The sequence below is a fragment of the Symphodus melops genome (genome assembly GCF_947650265.1).
Source record: "Symphodus melops genome assembly, chromosome: 7".
NCBI lineage: Eukaryota > Metazoa > Chordata > Actinopteri > Labriformes > Labridae > Symphodus > Symphodus melops.
The window spans coordinates 6,658,140-6,679,654 of NC_136697.1; the positions used below are offsets into that span (position 1 = coordinate 6,658,140).

The 21,515-nt window shown below is 40.8% G+C and overlaps 1 protein-coding gene across 1 annotated transcript; it reads right to left on the minus strand.

Annotated features, from left to right (window-relative positions):
• Positions 1–740: 740 nt before the first annotated feature.
• Positions 741–18,059, minus strand: LOC306827148 (uncharacterized protein; the record flags this gene model as incomplete). The annotated part of the gene is made up of 6 exons (XM_079348815.1): positions 741–1,004; positions 6,605–6,664; positions 7,252–7,365; positions 7,445–7,483; positions 17,733–17,810; positions 17,900–18,059. The coding sequence occupies 6 exons, from the start codon at positions 18,057–18,059 to the stop codon at positions 970–972; spliced, it is 486 nt and encodes a 161-aa protein (XP_079204941.1). The 3' UTR covers positions 741–969.
• Positions 18,060–21,515: the final 3,456 nt, after the last annotated feature.

Here is a 21,515-nt window from a genome sequence, read left to right on the forward strand (position 1 = left end):
TCATTTTAAAGCTTGGTTGATTTGAATAGAAGACATGACAGAAGCTCAGGATTACTCTACATCAGGGTTCCCCAACCATCGGGCCACGAGCCGTTACTGGACATTGGGTTGTTTCCTATCTCAACGTCACACAAGTAAGGTGATAGTATGTATTTTTATGGATTCATTCATCTTGATAAATTTGTGTATATATCTTTTAAATGTGTCAACCATATGAGAATAATTCTTTTACGTTTGTGAAGATGTACTACATACACGTGTAAGAGATCTTATTACAGTAGCAGCAGAGTTATATTTGGTTTGAAGCCAACGGTCTGTTGTTTTCTGAGAGATTTTGCTCAATATAGATGTTTGACATTTGAGTCAAGGAGATGAGTTCTTCATGCCTTATACAGAGTCAAGTATTTGTGGGCTGTCTGTCTAGCAGAATATAAGGAACAATGTGAAGAAGGATACTTTGGCCAGTGACTACGGAGTCCTGGTCCACCACCACTATGACAGTGATTGTGAGATCCTGGTTCAGCAGCATGTCAGTGATTGTGAGATCCTGAGCAGCATGTCAGTAACTGCTAAGTTTCTGGTCATGAAGCGTGTTGTCAATTATTGTAAAGTCTCGGTCAAGCATGTCTGAATGATTGTCTGTGATGTAGTTATGTTATTTGACCATGGCTAAATAAATCTAAGATAATCCACAAGTCTGTTTGATAATGTCCTCCTCATTCATTCAATACAGATATAGAAACCCCCACCTTACATAAGGATTGCCATAAAGTGTGATATAATCCTTCCCACCGGCCCGTCACAAATATGCCAGCTGCTGTCTGGTCTGTCAAGACAAAATGATTGAATACCCCTCCTCTGCATCACATCAGTTAACTTTCCTCTTGTTGAATAAACTTTTAAACTGCACGTCAGTGTGGCTGCAGCATGCTGTACATCATGTCATTGCTGGCTGTTGCAGTCGTCCTCTCAGGGATGGTGTGGTACAAATGGTACAAAGACCGCTGGAAAAAGAAAGAAAAACCAACTTGAACATCTGTTTTATCTGGAAAATAATGATTACTCTTCTTGTTAGACTTCTTATTATATAAAGTTCTTATTGTTGCTTTTCAGAGATTCAGTCTTTTTCAGTCCCTCAGAACCTGAGACTGAAGAAGACACACCCAATGAGAAAATGTTCCCTATATTTTTATTACAGCACACACTGTCCATTAATTAGCTTAATTACCTTTTAGACACATTAGATCAGTTTTCTTCCAGACAGAGAAATCAATAATGTAGTTCTCCATATTACTTGACTGACATTGTTTAATTGTGTATATTTTTTCTTTATTCAGGTGTGTTGGGAGACAAGTCAACTTGAGATGGGGATGATGTAAGGTAAACCTAGAAACTGGATTGGAAAAGATTTGAGTTTTTTTTTACATGCATTGAGGCAGTGAGGGAAACTTTTACACAGCTTTGTGGAAATAAGGTCAAGAGGACAGGTATAGAATTTCAGATAGTCATTGGTGCTTTGCACTCCTGTGTCTTTCTTGAGAACATCCAGAAATGTTATTGTGGGAAGTCCTTGTGACCGGTGCCCATGCACTGGTTCCTACAGCACCATATTGCTGGCTGGCAGCTCTTGGTGTCTTTGTCAATGTCCTGCAAGTCTCATTTTCCTGGCACCTATTTTGTCACTCACCCTGGTTACTCCAGTATACAGAGTCTCGTTGATTACATGTGAGCTCTTGCTGATGTTCAGCACTACATGTAGTAGGTGTAGCCCCCATCTAAAGCCTTCTGCAGAGTTGGCTTCAGAGTCCAGCATTCACTGCCATTAAGGAGAACATATTCTACCGTTGCATAGAAGAAGCTGAGTTTGATTTGTGCCTTTCTCACTTTCAGATCTTGCTCTGTCGAGTTGATCCATGAGTCCAGGTACTTGAAGTCGTTGACTTCCTTCAGAGCAGTGCCTCCTCACAACCATGCTTGTGTCCCTGTTTTGTTGTATATGTTAACCATTTTCCCCAGCCTTTAGAAAACTGTTCTTCCTTAATTTTCAACTTGTAGGTTATCTTTTCCATCACAAGGATGTTGTCTATGATTGACAGCCACTGCCTGTGCTTTGGTATGTCAGTCTTTAGCCAGTTCTTAGTGATGGTTTTCTTTGCTGCAGAATCTTGATCAAGTATTAGTTGCTTGCATGTACAGTTCCTTCCAAGTGTCCCAGGTATAGAACAAGACAAGTTCAAGGGATTACATAACCCAGCACCTTACAGAGAGCCGAATGAACATAATACCAGAAAGACTTTATCTTGGGGCAATACCAAAAAATGTGAGCATGGTTCGAATCCATGTTGTTGCACATTCTCCATTAGTTGCTTGCATGTACAGTTTGGTACTTGCAAGCATGGTTGTTGTACTTTCATTTGTTTACTTTTATTCTTTGGAGTGATGAAGCATCGAATGAGGTTTCTCCAAATGAATTCTCTCCATATCTGTGATTGTGTAGTGGTTTGAGTAATTTTCCACAAACTATACCAAACAGTCTCTGGGATCTCCTCACTCAGCTCGCTTTCCCATTTAGCGTTGATATTAGGAGTTGGACTTGAGTAAAAAATTGTAACTAATTAACTCAGGGCTTTCTAATTAATTAATTGAAATTAGTCGCATTTTCAGTGCATCACAATATTTGCCCTCAAAAGCAACAGTTCTCAGTCTAAATGGATTTTGGTGGATGAATAAATGCAATGCATTCAATTATACTTGCTTTTTATTCATAAAGCTGTTGGAACTTGTTTGAAATAGTTTATCTGCAGAGCAGCTTGAAAGTTGGATCACATGTTGGTATCTGTCGCACATTTTCTAACCCCTTATCTTCTACCATAAATAGTGGTCTACAGTCCAGAGCAATCAATTTAGCAAGGGAATTTTTAAGACGTTGAATTACTAATTTTGGTGAAAATAGTAATTTGGTTTAGTTTAGGCTGCAAACGCCTCTTGTTTGTACTTGTGGCGAAGCTAGCACGGAACTAGCGATAAGCTAGCATAACATAGCCTAGGCCTAGTTGAATTTTCATTTCAGTTATCACAACACGTGAGCTCACGGGGAATAGGCTTGTTAGTTGGTTGTAAAAAACATAAGAGAGAGCAGAAGAACAATGGCTGCATCAGTTAAAATAACAAGATTATTTGTTCCATCGCCAGGGGCGTCGTAGTGGTGGGAAAAGTAGGATTGACTATACAGGGCCTATGTGGGGAGGAGGCCCTTAATGGGCGAGAAATAAAACAATATTTTTATCAAGTTATTTTCCTTGAATTATAACGGCATTAAGATAACTAAAATTGTATGAATAAAAAATGAAACAAATATTCAGAAAATGTGGAGTTTCTCTCAAAGGCCTCTCTCCCCTTCTTACTGCACAGAATGGTTTAGTCTGCCCCATATTTCTTCACTAGTTGATCTTTCTGTGGTCAGTGAGTCAAGAGTGAAATGAAGGATGTTAGAGGCTTAAGTTAAACCAGATGATAGAGGAATTCAGCCAAGAATATTGTTTGGATCATGTTTGTGTTTTATGTGTAAATGTATTCGTACGGTTTCATATGAACTTTGTGAAATATTACATTGTGCAATATTTAGCGCCTTTCCCAGCGAGCTACAGTAACAGCTTTGACATGATCATATTTATTGCAAACTGTAAATTAATATACTGTATATCAATGTTGTTGCGCTAGCATTAAAACTAGTGAACTGGCTAAAAAACATAATTTTTAACGTCAGGTGAGACAAATGATTAGTAGAATAAAAGTAAACTCAAAACCGAGAAGAACTAATACAGCCTCATTTTAAAGTCTTGATGACAAGTGTGGCATAATCTAATTCAGAGTTATTTTTGTTTACAGGTTATTATTAATACTAGAAGAATTTTTAATTCAGTAATCTCTGCAATAAGATCACATTTAGACATTAAAAGCCTTTAGAACATTAATAAGTGAGTTAAAAAGTCAAACTCTGCCACTAGAATCGTTCAAATGGATGAACAGTGCTTATGACAATGTTTAAATTATTTTAAAACTATGACGAAATATATATATATATATATGTATATGTTAAATCTTTTCCTGTGGCCCGACCTTCCTGGCGGCTCCCCTGCCCTTCGCTGACTGACTCTCTCAGAACTGCTTTGTTGGACTCTCTGATGTTAATGTCTCTTGTTCAAAGAGTTTGTTGTGCTGTCATCCAAAGTGCGAACCTTAAATGTGCAGATAACTGTTTCTAAAGCCCTGTTGGTTTGAAAAAAATCAAACAAACTGTTGCATATAACCGGGAGGGTTTTCAGCAGAGGAGCAAAAGGGGAGGGGAGACAGGTCTGTGTGGCAGCATGCCAAATGATATGCCCCGAACCATGGCTGTGGAACAAAATGGGATGGATATTTGTTAATTCCATTCACCACCAGCCTAAATGGCTAATAACTCTACAATGACACCCGTAGTAAAAGTGAAATTTTACCCGTAATTGGTGGGTTGGCCGGTGTTAATTTAAAGCCCTGGTTGTATCTATGTATATACATATATAAGCATATTTTCTCAGAGGATGGGTCTTCTGAGTGTCCCAAAGGTCAAAAAGAAGACAATTGATGAAAAGGTTGAAGCTAGCAGTTTTTATTTCTGTAAAGTTTTCCAGGTGAACACTGTGATAGTTTACTTCCTGTCTTAGATTCGGTCTCAATATGCATATTTATATATTTCCACCGAAGGGTCCGGCTCGGTTTGTCTTGGTGCGACACATTTTGTGGCGTTTCCATAGACTAATCCCTGGAAAGATTCCCAAATAACCGATCCGTACTGTCCCACTTTTTGGGACCCTTCAGTTGGGGTGCCAAGAATGTGGAGCTGACCCGAAAAGGTGGAGCTAAACACTGCAGTTTGTTGATTGGTTGAAAGAATCGTCACTTCCCGTGTTACGTCGGCAAACAAAACCCCGCCGTGTTTAAACCATACAGAGCTGATTGTTTACGTCTGTATTTCTCCTCGCGGCACACAGCCTTCTCTGAAACAAAGCTTGATTGAGTTTTTGTAATAAAGAGTCACATGTCAGTGACAGAGGAGATGAACTGCTGGATGTCTTCCATTGTTGGTTTTGTTTGTGTAGCGTTTTTCTCCTTTGTTGAATTTATTAGTTAGCGGTTAGCTGTTAGCTGCTATCATATGACGCTATTTACATAGCGGCTATCGTCATCCGGCTTACACGCCACCTACCAAATAGGGCACAGGGGGCTGTGGAAATGCAAACGGGATCGCGCTTAATCGAACCAAACTGTACTGATCCGTACCTGCTGTGTGGAAAACAGGGCAATACAGACGTAAACAAGCAGCTTGAATTTCCCTTGGGATCAATAAAGTATCTATCTATCTATCTATCTATCTATCTATCTATCTATCTATCTATCTATCTATCTATCTATCTATCTATCTATCTATCTATCTATCTATCTATCCATCCATCCATCCATCCATCCATCCATCCATCCATCCATCCATCCATCCATCCATCCATCCATCCATCCATCCATCAGCCCCCTTCACATTCAACTTTAAATCCATCTCAATCCAAATTTGAACATTTACTAACTCCGTAGAGAACAGTTATTGAACATGTTCTCACAGACACCATCTTCACGTCTCAGCGCTGTGGTCAACCACGCTTGACTTTTGCTCAATTAGAGCTGCAGCTCTTTGTGGTTGTTGATGCACAAGCTGACATTTACCACAGCAAGTATTTTAATAAGCTCGCTGTAAAAGTGAACTCAAGTGTTTCCTTTTTTTTTTTTTAAGTCCAAGCCAAAACGTGTGAAAGACACCTCAGGGACTGACCTGAACCTCAATAAAAAAAGAAAAAAAAGAAATTAACAAATCAGCTGTTCATATGTCTCTTCAGTGGAGTCTTCAGTCATGAATCACTAAAACCTTTACAGCTGGGTGCCTGTTAGAGCAGCCAATCAAACCTGACCATTGTTACTGATACTGACTCACACATTCAGGTCATCAATGTTTCTTAAAGTGTTCTCCAAATGCAGCTTCTGTATTGTATTAATTAAACTAAATGTAATTCTATTTGTATGTATACAATATGTTTTCAATGTGTCTGACTGAAGTATAGCTCTTGCAAGTAGATATTCAAAGTAAATTTTTAATCCTTTAATATGGATTTATGGGACAACTGTGTCTCAGTGGTAGCATTGGTCATCTCTCAACCTAGAAGGTCAGAGGTTCAATCTCCAGCTCCTGCAGCCAGTTGTACTTTGGCACAACTTCACCCCAAATTTCTCCCACTGATAATACTTTTTTGTCAAAGTGATCTTCAATCATACTGTGGCAAGCTGCGTGGAAGAATAACATGTGGAACGAGAGCTGGTCTCATTCACTGCACACTGGCCCAAGCAGGTGCTTTTATTTAGACAGAACTCAACAACCACACCACATTGCCAACAGCAGGACGTGATGAACAGCAAAACCCCAAACACTCATGGTTTAACCAAAAGTCCCGAACACCCATAATGCTTTGCAGCATCCAGTCCCCGCGATTGGCTCTACGATCGCTACAATACAATGTCCTACCTGTGGTTGTGATGAGTGACGGTGTCCTCTGGGTCCTTCTGGACTCTTTCTCTCTGGTACCTGCAGCAGAAGAGATTAGAGTGATGTCATTATCAATCTGCATGATAACATGGGACATTTCAGGTTTTCTATGGATTTCCAGCACAGAAAAACCTTCTCTGTAGTTGCAGTTGGAAGGGACTATAAAACTCTGATGATTTTGTTAGAGCTTTCATTGAATCAATTCTCTCTTGTTTTTTCTTGTGTCATGGTTTGGTTACCAGACCTAAACAAAGAAATAAAAAAAATACAGCTCTGAATCAGAACTTTATTGTTGACAGCTGCAGCGTAAAGCAAGCTCTATTTTCCAAGACTGTTCTCCCCCTTAAAGAGTTTCAGCTTCTTCCCTCCAGCTGTCGGCTTGTTGATCGGTTGGTAGAGATGGTCGTTTCTGAAGTGGAAGGTTGGAGGTTTGATCCCCAGCTCCTGCAGCTACATGGCTGATGTGTCCTTAGGCAAGACACTTAACCCCAAGTTGCTAAACAAGCTCAAGTCCTTTTAACATTACACATATTTAAATATAAAAGAAAGACTGAACGAGTAAAGCTTTACAGTTTCATATTTCAGTCTCTTAAATTAAAAAAAGATTCTGACTTCCTTCGACTCACCAGCTCTTCTTTTGATCCGGAGAATAACTTTAACAATCACAGTGACGACCACAGTGGATCCACAACCAGCGAAAACCCAGACAAACGTCCATATCCACGATTCTACAATCACACCTAAGTGCACAGCCAAAACACTTTAACAACAAGAAAAGAGAAACATTTTATTCATGTAGTGATATTAATATTGGTCTACCTTTCATTTCATCCTCAGGTGCCGTCGATATATCTGTATCTTAAAAGCACACAAAACAATATCAACATTAAAACCTAGCCTTGTCTTTGTTCAAAGAAGAAGCCTTGACTCTGTAAGTGGCCTGCTTTCAAGGAGTATTGTTGTTATTAACCATTATGTGTGCATGCTGCAGGTCTGGGTGTAAGAAGTCCTCACTGATAGATATGTGTGCATGCTGCAGGTCCTCACAAAGGTCCTCATCTTCTTTCTCCAAATGAAATTTATAAAACAAAACCGTCCCCTGCTGTCTCTGTGCTGTCTGTGAACACTTCTGCTCCCTGCACTTGTTTGTTCTGTTACACTACTCATTTGTATTTATTTTGTATATTTGTATAATAATTATGATCATGTTGTTCATGTGAGTGAGTTCAAAACTAACAAGCCAACTAACTTGGCCATGGATCACTCTCTACGTGTCTCTATGTGTCTGCACCTGGGTTCAACCAGAACCTGTGACACAAGCAGCTGAGCATAAAACATTAACATGCAAGTGAAGCTATACTGTAGATGGTAGCTTTCAAATGTGTTTCTCTTTCTGTTAAAATAATCTAATGGATCTTTTGCACAGTTTCAGGATTACAACTGCCTCTGCTCTGTAGGAAATTACATAGACTTCCTGAAGCCACCAAATGGTCTGAAAGAATAGAGGTGCGAGAGAGTCACAGGAGGGCATCCTCTTTCTCAGACAACACCATACAAATGTAAATGTCATTTCATTATCAAGAGTCACTGTCTCCAGAAGGACAGGATACAGTAAACTTCAAAGAACCCTTGTAATGTAAAGATCACCATTTGTCACTGTAAGGTAACCTCCTCTCTGTTGCATATAAGGATTTGTAATGTGAAGGTTCGAGAGAGAACGCTGCAGACTGCGGCCTCCTCTCCACGCTGCGTGTTATTAAAGAGATCTGATTCAAGCGCCGAAGTATGAAGTTCTTCTGAGACTTAGCAACTCTCCACCTCACAAAGGAGAATTTCCACGACAATATGGCGACGAGGGATGGGGATGGACGTTCCGCTGATTGCTACCTGAGCCTGGACTAAAGGAAGCTGCTGGCAGGGAAAATTCCACTCCGACAAACGGAGATTTTGGATCCCATTTGATGTTGGGCACAGGTGCAGACAGCGGACGCTCCATCTAAGTGAGTACGGCGTTTGAATCATTTGCTCAATTTGTAAAAGCCTATGTAGCTGAAACGTAATTTAAGTCCTTTGTGGTGGTTTCAGTTATGCATTCGGGGCCATATAAAGCTGTGTGTTTATGGACGCCTTGAGAGCTCATGCGGAGCTTGTTTTCCCATGTAAAAGCCGGTCTTGGAGGTTTATGTTGTGTGTTAAAGGCTCGTGTTTAGAAGCGTTGCCCATGTAAAACCTGTGTGGTCTTGGAGGTTTTATGTGAAGTATGTTTTGAAACGAGAAAAGTTAAGAAAAATAAAAAAATGAAAAATGAGGCTAAAATACCTAACAAACAGCACGAGGCTGTCTGCACTTAAAGAATAAAGCATGCGAAACAATTATATTATTATATATATAAGGCCCCACTACAATAAAATGGGCGTATGAGTGATAACAAATAACAAAACCTTTGTTGCGACATTCAGTGTCTAGTGTACAGAAATGTATGCTATCAAGGGGGTTTCTCGGAACGAATGTGTCATACAAACCACCTGGCTGAATAAGTTGCTCAAAGTTAGAGTGTGTTTGATAAGATCCAACCATGCAATGTATGGGAAGATCAGTGTGATTGTGTAGTCTGTGTGAATGATAAGTCCATTGAACGTTTAAGCACATCTGTCCCAGTGAGTCACTGAAAACATGAGAAACAAAACGGGGAAAATAAAAATTATATCTGACTTTTTCCTTTTCTGACAGGCTCTGCTAAATTAAGAGCAGACAAATGGGGAATATGTGATTAAAGAAACTTTAGCATTTTGTCACACATGAGATGTCTTCTATTAAAAGACATTAAGCACAGACTGTTTATGATGGCGTTGAGTATGTTAGACTAAAAGGTAAAAATGAAAGTAGGGAAGAAAAGATAGACTGATTATTTTGTTTTTTCAAAATTAGTAGAGATTGAAAGGAATGAGAAATGAGGGTTTTAAGTAAGAAAAGAAGGAGAATAAAAGAATGTAGGGTTAGATTTTAAAATGTGGATCTCCTCCCTGCTGTCTCCACACCTACAACTCTTCAGCAACACCTTCTCCACATGAGGTCAAGCACACCAGAATGACTCTCAGAAAGAAGGGGGGCGACCAACACACCCTGATTTAAAAGCCTTCTTTCTATCTCCTAAACAAGTAACCCTGTTTCTCCAAGAAAGAATTTTTACAACAACTTCCGGTTTGAGCGGAGCCATGTGAAGACGCACGTTTTTGAGCTCCTCGCCGGTGCCGTGAGTTCTGTTCTGTTAGCAACCTCCTATCAACCCCCTACTGTTTATTTTTCTAGTTGTGACCGTTCTTCTCATTCTCATTTGCATATCTGCAAACGTCTATCCACCGGAGAAAAGGTGCCCCTACCACGGACCCGAAGGCTAAGGCTAGCTGCTCGGCTAAAGACAGTGAGGCGGAGCTCCCTCCGGCTAGTACAGTGGGAGACGGAGACTCTATAATCCTGCAGGCTATCCACTCGCTGAGGGAAGACCTGGTGAAGAAAATCGATGGTAATGCTGACACACATTCTAGGGAACTACGCCGGGAAATTGTCCAGCTGAGAGACGAATTGAAGACATCTATTGACCAAGTTAGTGGCCGTATTAAAGCCATCGAGGACCGAGTGGGGGACCTGCATGTAGCCACTAACGAAAACTCTGACAGGATAACTAATCTGGAGCACGATATGCAGCGGCTAAAGAGAGACATGAAAACCATAGCCGACAAGAACGAGGACCTAGAGGCAAGGTCGAGAAGATGTAATCTACGGATCACCGGGATAAAGGAGAAACGGGAGACGGGGAAGAATTCATCTGACTTCGTGGCTAAGCTGCTTCAGCAGACGCTAGGTCTGGAGTCGCCCCCCCTGCTTGATAGATCCCACCATGCCCTCCGTGAGCGGCCCCAGGAGGACCAGCCACCCCACACCTTTGTGGTGAGATGTCACTATTATCGCGAGAAGGAGGCTATTCTCCGCAAAGCAGCCACATCTGACGAACTGGTGACACCACAAGGGGACATTATCAGGATCTTCCCTGACTACACGCAGGACTCTTGGGATGTCTGACCTATACTGTCACAGGTAGCAGGGATGCAGAGTGCGGCTAGGGCTGCGACCACCTTTGTGAGCTGGAACGTCAGGGGTCTCAACCACCAGGTGAAACGTAGTAAGGTTTTCTCCACCTTACGTAAATTGAACTCAGACATCGTCTATTTGCAGGAAACACATCTCAGCTTAGCGGACCACTCTAGACTTCGGCAAGGTGGGTTCTCCCAAGTTTTTCACTCTAAATTACAGACCAAGCATAGGGGGACAGCTATTCTAATCCAGAGACATGAGCAGTTTGTAGAGTCCACCGTCATTGCAGACAAAAACGGTCAATATGTTATTGTCAGTATAATCAACCAGTCGTATTGGCTAATATTTACGCCCCTAACTGGGACGACTCGGTTTTCTTTAGTAATGTGTTTGCCCTACTTCCAGATCTGGATTCGCACTGTCTCATTCTTGGGGCAGATTTTAATTGTGTCCTCCACCCCAGCTTGGATCGTTCTGCGGTGTCGGCTAGACCTCTGTCTAATTCGGCCCGTGTGGTTAACTCCTTTGCCGAGGGTTACGGCATGCTGGACCCCTGGCGCTTTAAAAATCCCACGGTAAACAATTTTCCTTCTTCTCTGCGGCCCAACAGTCATATTCACGGATAGACTACTTCCTGTTAGACAAAAAGCTGATTTCTTTTCTCCATTCTACTGAATACGGGAACATTGTGGTCTCGGATCACAGCCCAGTAATGTTACAGCTCTGTTTTCCTGGTCACATGCGCCCACAGAGAGTGTGGCGGCTTAACCCGCTTTTACTATCGGACAAGGATTTTATTGCCTTTATTTCCAATCACATTGATATTTTTCTCGAAACTAATCGGCGACCAGAGACAAGTGTGGGCACTATGTGGGAAGCTATGAAGGCGTATGTTCGCGGCCAAATTATTTCCTATACTATCAGCGCAAACAGGCGGAGGACAAAACGTATGACAGAACTTATGGACTTGATTGGCGACGTTGATAGAAGACATTCATCTATGCCGACTGCCGACCTGTATAAAGAACGCATTTCTCTGCAGACAGAATATGACTCTCTGGCAACCGCCCATGTGGAGGACCTGTTTCTTAGATCTAGACAGTCTCATTATGAACACGGGGAATGATTGAATGATTGAATGATTTGGGTTCAGTCCAGGCTTCGTGTCCTGGATAAGGCTTTTGTACTCTGCACCTCAAGCTGCGGTTCGTACTAACAATGTTGTCTATTTTTCCCTCCGGAGGGGCACACGTCAGGGATGCCCATTATCACCTCTCCTATTCAACTTGGCAATAGAGCCTCTGGCCGTTGCTCTTAGAGCCCAGTCTGACTTTGCTGGTATTGCGAGGGGAGGTCATACGCACAAACTGGCCCTGTATGCGGACGATTTGCTACTGTTTTGCGCGGACCCTCTCAGGTCAATCACTTGATGTTATCGCCATATTTGGGTCGGCGTCTGGTTGCAAAATTAACCTCACCAAAAGCCTACTGTTCCCAATCAATTTGCACGCGTCTGAACTTTCCTACACTGATTTTCCTTTTAAAGTGGTTCCGGACTCGTTTACATACCTGGGGATGCATGTGACACGGAAATTCAGAGACCTGTTTAAGGAGAATTTTCAACCAGCACTTGAAAGGGTTAAAGAGGACCTAAAGCGCTGGGCGTCTCTTCCCATATCTCTGGCTGGAAGAGTAAATGCCGTGAAAATGGTTGTGCTGCCAAGGTTGTTATATTATTTTCAGCAGATTCCTATATTTCTTCCAAAGTCCTTCTTTAAAGAGCTAGACAAGCCTGTCTCTACATTTATCTGGGACAAGAAACTTCCGCGTCTTCATAAGACTTTTTTGGAGAAATGTAAGTCAGAAGGAGGTCTCTCACTCCCCAATTTTCTGCACTACTACTGGGCTGCGAATCTTCACAAGCTGGTCTTTTGGGTGTCCCACCTTAGGGAGGGGTCGGGTCCGATATGGTCCAGCATGGAAGTGTTCTCTTGCAAACCGATGGATCCAGCCTCCTTGTTGTGCGCTCCCCTGCCGCTTAGTAAAAAATATCATTCTAACAACCCAGTGGTTAGCAGTTCACTCAGAATTTGGTCGCAGTTTCGGTTACACTTTGGACTAACTCAGATGATTCCGGTTACTCCTATAGTTCGTAACCCAATTTTTAAGCCTGCTTTACTCGACTCGGCTTTTCAACTTTGGTTTTCCAAGGGCCTGAAGAGTGTGGCTGATTTCTTTAAGAAAGGGGTGTTTCTATCTTTTGAGGATCTGGTTGGAGGATTTGGCCTGCCTAGGACTCACTATTTCAGGTATTTACAGGTTCGTGACTTTGTCCGGAAACATGTCCGGCTCCGCCGAGGGGGTGGCTGGAGGACTGTCTTGACCTTAACCCCTTTCTGGGGGGATACGTCTCGAGGTTGTATAATATAGTCCAGGGCAGGGTTTCTTAACCATAGGGCCGCGGCCCTTCGAAGGGCCGCGAGCGCCACCTGCAGGGCCGCAAGGGGATAATATGTTTGCATCTGTGGGCCGTAAGGGCCGTGATCGTTGGCCTGCAGTATACTCTCCGACCACCAGAGGCAGTATCATCAGTTAGAAGTAGTGGAACTTTACAACGCGACACGCGCGACACTCAGCAGTATAACCGCTTCCTCCACAACATCCTGTTTAGCGGCTAGTTCTCCCAGGTCTTATCTAAATGCTGCATATGGTCGCCCTGTGCTTGGGTAAAGGTTGAACTATTTGCCGCAAGTATTCGTTGCTCTTTTGGCGGCGACATACACGATGTATCATATCAAGGTTCTGTTTTAAAAGACGATACAACGCGAATAGCTGCTGAAGCACATAGCCGCCGCCATTGTTGTTTGTTGTCGACTACTGCGCATGTCCAAATGTTTCGTCTTGCTGTCACAGCGTCTCCGTGTAAACGGGGCCTGAATCTGAATGGAAACGTAATGGAGAGGTTCTTAAAACGAAAAAATAATGACAGCAACGGGGGCAGCGCTACACAAAACAGAATGCTCATTTTAATTTCAACAAATCTACCTAACTTCATTGAGCACCTAATTTTATTGCTTTTGTTGCTAAGTTTATATTGTGTTACTTATTTGACAAACATGCACTAAAACATGGTTTTATATGAGCAAAATTAATTAAATGATCTTAACTTGTGCAAGGTTTTATGCATAATTAGCCTATGTATAGGTTATATATTGATTAAAAAACATACAAATGAACAGGATTCATTATTACAACATAGTGACACAAATAGCTATTAAATAAAAATGACCGCAAACGTTAAATCAGAACCATTCACTCGATTGGGCCCCAGACTACCTTGCCCTGAAAATGTTGGGCCCCAAGGTCAAAAAGGTTAAGAAACCCTGGTCCAGGGCATCTCTAGTCCACCCCTTAATCATCTTAGGGACTCCTGGGAGAAGGAATTGGGGTTGAAACTGTCTGATGAAACCTGGCAGTCCGCTATTGAGAGAATACATAAATCCTCCTTATGTGTAAGACATGGGGTACTTCAATTCAAGGTGTTCCATAGGCTGCATCTTTGTAGAAGCAGGCTTGCAAAGCTGTATCCGGGTACCGACCCCACCTGCCAGAGGTGTCATTCGGCCCCTGCCACCCTTTCTCACATGTTTTTCACCTGCCGATCGATTGCCCCATTCTGGTCCTCCGTGTTTGATACTCTCTCTTTTATGTATTCGCGCAAGATACAACCTGACCCTGTCACGGCTATATTTGGCCTGGCTCCCAGGGGGATGTCCCTCTCGAGCTGTCAATCAAGCTCTCTTGCCTTTGCTTCCCTCCTGGCCTGCCGACTCATTCTTCTCAAGTGGAAGGACCGTTCGCCACCCTCGCACGCTCGGTGGGTCAGAGAGGTAACAGCGCATTTAAAATTAGAGGAGCTGCGATATCGTAGTCAGGGCTCTGCAAAAAAGTATCATGAAACATGGCAGCCCTTCCTGGATTACTTTGATAACTTGCCAAGTGCAAATGTGACTGACTGACTGAGGCCCTCATGTAGCCCCCCCTCCCTCCCTCCTTTTTAGTTGCATTTTGTAACCTACTTTGGATTTCATATTTTTGTATGTGCATTTGTATTGTATTTATATATATATATATATATTTATTTATTTATTTTTTTACATTTTTTGTCTTTTTCTTACACTTTTTCATTTACATTTATTTTTTGTAAGGGGTGTGTGTTCTGTCGTTGCTGCTCTTTCACCTGTCTCCCCCACTCTACAAATGCCTTTTATCTGTCCAAAATGATGTTTTTCCCTCAAAGATATCTATGTGCGTCAAAAGTTTGACACATGGTCTTGACCATGGGGACTACATTGGTGAAACTCCACAACATCCAGCCTGGAGATGGAGTAGTGATAAAGGACCTGAGAAGGAAGCGTGGACGTTTTAACCACGGTGGACAGGACCAGACCTGGAGCTGCTGACAACAACAACTGCCGTCCGGATAACTGAGAGGGACACCTGGAGATGATGACAACATCCACTGACGATCGGACAGCTGAGAGGGATACCTAGATCCATGCATCACTGCAAACTTTTCCAAGCCATGCCACTGAAGGAAGAACAAGACCTAACCTATGGAGTGCTGAGAGAGGACGCCGTTGGACGATTACTTCACCAACTGATTCACTTAGACTCAAACTGATGTCATGTACACTGATACTTAGACACCCCATCTCTTACAGAAGGGTAAACATGGACTGTGTACAACAGCAGAAGAAGACACAAGATCCAACACAGGATCGAAACATCCAACAAGAACACGAACTAAAACTTGCCACAGAGAACTGCTTCAACAACATAAGATGCCTATTTTGTTCATTTCTCATTTGTTTTTTGTTTTTATTTGTTTCATTCATTTTCACTGTAACAAACAGTCAGTTCTAATGATCTTATATTGTAATTTCTACAAATGTTGTGTTGACACTTTGTGTCAAAGGGGAGGAATGTAGGAAATTACATAGACTTCCTGAAGCCACCAAATGGTCTGAAAGAATAGAGGTGCGAGAGAGTCACAGGAGGGCATCCTCTTTCTCAGACAACACCATACAAATGTAAATGTCATTTCATTATCAAGAGTCACTGTCTCCAGAAGGACAGGATACAGTAAACTTCAAAGAACCCTTGTAATGTAAAGATCACCATTTGTCACTGTAAGGTAACCTCCTCTCTGTATGCATATAAGGATTTGAAATGTGAAGGTTCGAGAGAGAATGCTGCAGACTGCGGCCTCCTCTCCACACTGCGTGTGAGATCTGATTCAAACGCAGAAGTATGAAGTTCTTCTGAGACTTAGCAACTCTCCACCTCACAAAGGAGAATTTCCACGACAGCTCTCTGCCTGGTTTGAACACAATTGATACCTTCAGGCTTTCAGGTTACTTGAATTATTCAACCTCGAGTGTAAAACACTCTTTAAAGCAGTCACATAATCCCAGACAGCAGGGACTCTTTCTTCACAAACACTTACCTACATGTCCATCACCCATATCAAGTTAAGCAATCAATAACCATCAACTGTCCAAGTTGTCTCGTGTTTAAACAGACATTTCGGTTAAATGCAAAATTAAACATGTCACCTGGTTTCACTGGTGTAGAGGGGGAAAAGGTGGGGCCATCCTTGTTACTTGCTGGACCAACAGTCCAACCTTGTTAATATAAAACAGATAATTTCAAACTAATCATAATGAAAAAAATAATATTAACTTCATAAGTAATGTCACATGTAAAATATTTTATTTGATTATCTGATGTTTGTTTTAAAGGTGTCACCATTGTGGAAGCATGAGAGCTACTTGTATGTAGAGCTGGTGGATGAAGTCAAATAGAGTTAATTATACTTGTTTGTAAAAGTGATGTTGAATCATATAATGTTTAACCTGTGGTTGTGATAAATGATGGTGTCCTCTGGGTCCTTCTGGACTCTTTCTCTTCAGTACCTGCAGCAGAAGAGGTCAGAGTGATGTCAAACTTTATTTGGATTTCCAGCACAAAGAAAACCTCTCTTCTTTTTGTCTTTAGTCATAGTTTGGGGACCTGACTGTTTAAAATAAAAACACTCTAATACTAAACTGACTGCCTGATTGAAGTTTAACCATATATATATATATATATATATATATAAAATCTGTGAATGATTGCTGAAACACTGGAATAAACTCAAATGAAGTGTTGCCCTGTTATGACTCTTGCTCCTGTTTGTTTTTTGTTTTTTTTCATTTTATATACTTTATTACAGGGTATGAAATACCTGGAGGCATTCGGGGGTCCCCCCTCCAACATGGGGCTTTTTTTTCTTTTTCTTTTTTAATCGTGAGTGGGCAGGAGTTTAATATTTTTCACAAACAGGTTATGGAGGATCTGGGATCTACAGCGTTTGTAGGTGTGTCCTTTGTATTCAAAGACCAGCGGACATTGCACTTTCCTTTTCTCTCTCTGGTTCATTGCAGAGTATAAAGTCAAATACAGGTGATTCTTTATTAATCCCCTAGAGGGAAATTCTGGTTTGCACTGTTTCATTTTAAAGACATGTTTCTCAAACACACAGGCCTGAATCACACACATGCACTGATTTTTTTTTTCTCATAATCCATCTGTAGCCCAGTGAATCTTCATTGTCTATTATCTCTATACTGTCTTCCTCTGGGAAAGATGATATCACCATGAAAAGGAATCAACCTTCCTCTCATAACTGTTAATAATTTTGTTGCTACCCAAAAGTGTATTTATCTTAATTCTCTCCATCCTGATTATTGTCATTGAAGCTCAATGACAATCTGACAGCTCCCGCTGTGTGGGACTTGTTTAAAGGGTGACTGTCTGAATGTCTAAAATATATTTTAACAGGAGTCTGAAGTTTGAAGAAAATGTGGCACCAAAAGGTTGATGTGACAGTGTTTGTAAATGACTGTAAAAGAGTAGTAGAAGAGTAGTAGCACTACTCTACAACACACTAACATCTCCAATATATACTCACCTTGATCAGCAGGTGATGTTTTAATAGAAACTGAGGTTTTCAAAGTGCTGACACTCTCCTTGTTTGGGTTTGTAACACCTGAAAATAACATAAAATGTTTTTTTTCATGACATTTACACCACAGGACTTTTCTTCTGCAGATCCAGCAAGAATACAGATTTACTTACTTTTAACAGTGACTGAGGAATAATCACTGTGTGAAGATCGAACATTTCTGTCTCCAATCTGAACAGTGTAAAAACATTTCACTTTGACCTCAGCAGGTGAACTCTGATGATCCATCATCAGCAGTTCACTTCCTGTCAGAGTCTGCAGACAGGATAACATCCTCACAGTTCCTGTACTTACAGTTTGGTAATAACACTGAGACATAGATGATGGAGTCAGACAGTTCAGTGTGACTGAGTCTGTCTCTGTGATCACTGCTGGATTCACCGTCAGGTCAGGTTGAGGAAGAGCTGAAAATATGAGCATATATATTGGAAAAATATTAAAATATATATATTTACAACTGCCTAAAACCTGTCTGTTTCTTGTTGATTACATAACAAAACTATATTAATATTTACAACTCTACTATTACTCACTGTTTATGGTGATGGAGACTGTGTCACTGTGTGAAGATCGAACATTTCGGTCTCCAGTATAAAAACATTTCACTTTGACCTCAGCAGGTGAACTCTGATGATCCATCATCAGCAGTTCACTTCCTGTCAGAGTCTGCAGACAGGATAATATCCTCACAGTTCCTGCACTTAAAGTTTGGTAGTAACACTGAGACATAGATGATGGAGTCAGACAGTTCAGTGTGACTGAGTCTGTCTCTGTGATCACTGCTGGATTCACCGTCAGGTCAGGTTGAGGAAGAGCTGAAAATATAAACCATGAATATGTTGTATGAAACTCAAACATAATCTGCATGCTTAAACTCTTCAGTAGTACATTGATCTCAGTACAGTTAAGAACAATAAGAGATCACAGACTGACCTTCTGTTTGAATCCCATTAAAGACAGCTGTTGGAAATACAGAGAGAAAGTAAGGTGACTACACACAATAATAAGTTAAAGAGTTCACACTTTCAAACTCATCCAAATATTTAATTATTTCAAACAGAGAATTATTAACTGAGACAAAAATAGATTTTATTTGTCACAACGTGCAGAACACACAAAACACAATCTCAAAGTTTAAGCACAGACATGATGATGTCATCAATGTCATGTTTCTATGTATTAATCTGCAGTGCTTTATAACAGTCCATGATAATAATGAACAAATCATTAAAGGTTTAACTTACACACAAAGAAGACAAACAGCAGACGTGCGGCCATGATGAAGCTGAACACTGAGACTGTGCAGAGGATACTTGTGTGTCTGACTGTGAGGACTTTGTGGTTAATGAGACCAAGTTCTTAAAATGTGACACCAGAACCATCACCAGAAATTACACTCGCTGACAGAGAAACCACAGCTGAACATTTAAATCTCCCATATCAGAAACTATCATCTGTAGAAAGAAGACATGGTGAATCTTCAGGTGTAAAACATACACTTCATGAACACACTGAGCTTGTTCGTAGTCTGCTGTATTAAAGTTTTTTCCATTTTGCCTTTATTACTAAAACAGCTTACTGAATATTCACTAATTTGTCTCCTCAAACTGGATGTTTTCTTCTGCTTCTTCAAGTTTTCAGTCATTGTATGAATAATATTTTACATACAGATGTGATAGATTTGTGTCTCTGGTGATTTCTCCTCATTGTATTATAAAGTGTTTAATACTCTAGTTCTTTTATATGTTGTTCTAATCTCCACAGTGGACAGCTGTGTAAAAGCTGTTTTAGGCTAACTGGAGGGGTTTTGATGGAAGGGTTTAACATCGATTGATTCTCAAAGTGGGGTCCCAGGACCCCCAGGAGTCCACGAACCATAGCTTGAGGGTCCGCGGAATAACTTACAAAAAAATTGTAAAACTTTGGTTATCATTTATCATTGAAAAAAAATGTCTACAAACTGGGACCTCTTGCACCAATAAAATCTATTAAAAGCTATTGTATCCAAGCCATTTTAGTTTTGTGCCGATAGATTAACTGACATGATTGTGACGTGTCTGTCACTTCATAGTGTGCAACACACAAGAAAAAAACTCAAAGTTAAAAAAACACCTCGGAGCCAACATTTTCTCAAAGTTTATAAAATGAATTACTTGGAAAGTATAAATGTAGCCTACTTCTATGGTTGCAAAGTACTCCATAGTACATTAATACACTGCATTAATATATGATTATCAATGTTACGATAATGAGGGGGGTCCTTGGAAAAATGTCTCACCTGAATGGGGTCCAGGGTCTAAAAAAGAACCCCTGCTTACATTAAAAAGCCATACACTGCCACCCACTGGCCAGCTGTAGTAAGTGTATCAGACAGACTTCAAAATCAAGATGACCATCAAGCTTATCATCGCTCAGGAATAATTTTCTGACTCTGCTGATCCCGACAACCCTTTTTATTTAAAATGTATTTAATTGAGAGAAATCTCTTTTGCCAGAGTGTCCATGCAAATAGGGGCAGCAGCACAACAAACAAGTTAATTGAGTAAGTAATTATTAAGTAATTATTAATTGTATTATAATTTGTTTAATATACTATTTTTTATTTAATTTAATCTGGTCTCTAGAGTAGACAGGTGTGTAAAAAGCTTTTCTCTGTTTAATGCAAAGCTCTGTTTTACTCTTACATGATTGGTTTATATACTGACATCCTGTTAGATATCAGGTGCAAAAACAGAAAGACAAAGTTGTTGATATCTGTATCTATATCTTAGCTGAAATAAGAGCTTAGTTTATTGTTCCAGGTGTGTGTGTGTGTGTGTGTGTGTGTGTGTGTGTGTGTGTGTGTGTGTGTGTGTGTGTGTGTGTGTCTGTGTGTGTGCATGTGTGTGAGAGAGAGACATATACCCACTCTGAATTAGTTCAGTTTTATTTGAATTATGCAAACAGTAACACAATCTGTCTGTATATACAGTGTTTGTGCAGAAGTAAGTCTAACAAGCGACTTTAACTGAAAGCAAACAATAGTCAGATTCACTGTATTTAGATTTTAAACTTTGTGGGATTTTTTGTGGGATTTGTTAAACTATACATTGTTGGAAAGGTTGTGATGTAAGGAGTCAGAAAATCAATGTTTGCATTTGCCCAGATGCCTATGTGGCGGCCATCTTGGATTTTAAAAAATGGCCGCCGTGAAACTGTTACAATCAGAATAATTGTGGAACCAAAAGCACGAGACAAGAAACTGAAAATATACCAAAATAACAATTTATTAGAAACACGAGTGATAATAATGCAAGTAATAAGTGACTCTAAAGTGTAGCATGAATCTAACATGACAATAAATAATGTGAACAAGTAATTAACGTGACACTAAATGTGATACAATAATATAAGTGACTCTAGATGTACAATGAAACGCGTGTAAGCCAGATGAGGACGAAGACAGACGACGAGGAACACGGGGTGAGGACGACAGGACTGGGAACAAACTGGGAAGGAGAGAGAGAACACGAAGGGGTCAAAAACACGACAGGGAATCACAAGATATATCACAGAGAATTGAATAATTTCGAGAAACACGGAGAGTACCAACCACTGGGGATGAACAATAACCTGGCGCTGGCTTCCTGGCAGAAGCCAGCTTAAATACCCGGATGACGAGATGAACCACACCTGTGGTCCACACCTGAAAACACTTAATTGAATGATTAGTAGACACAGAGGGAGTGA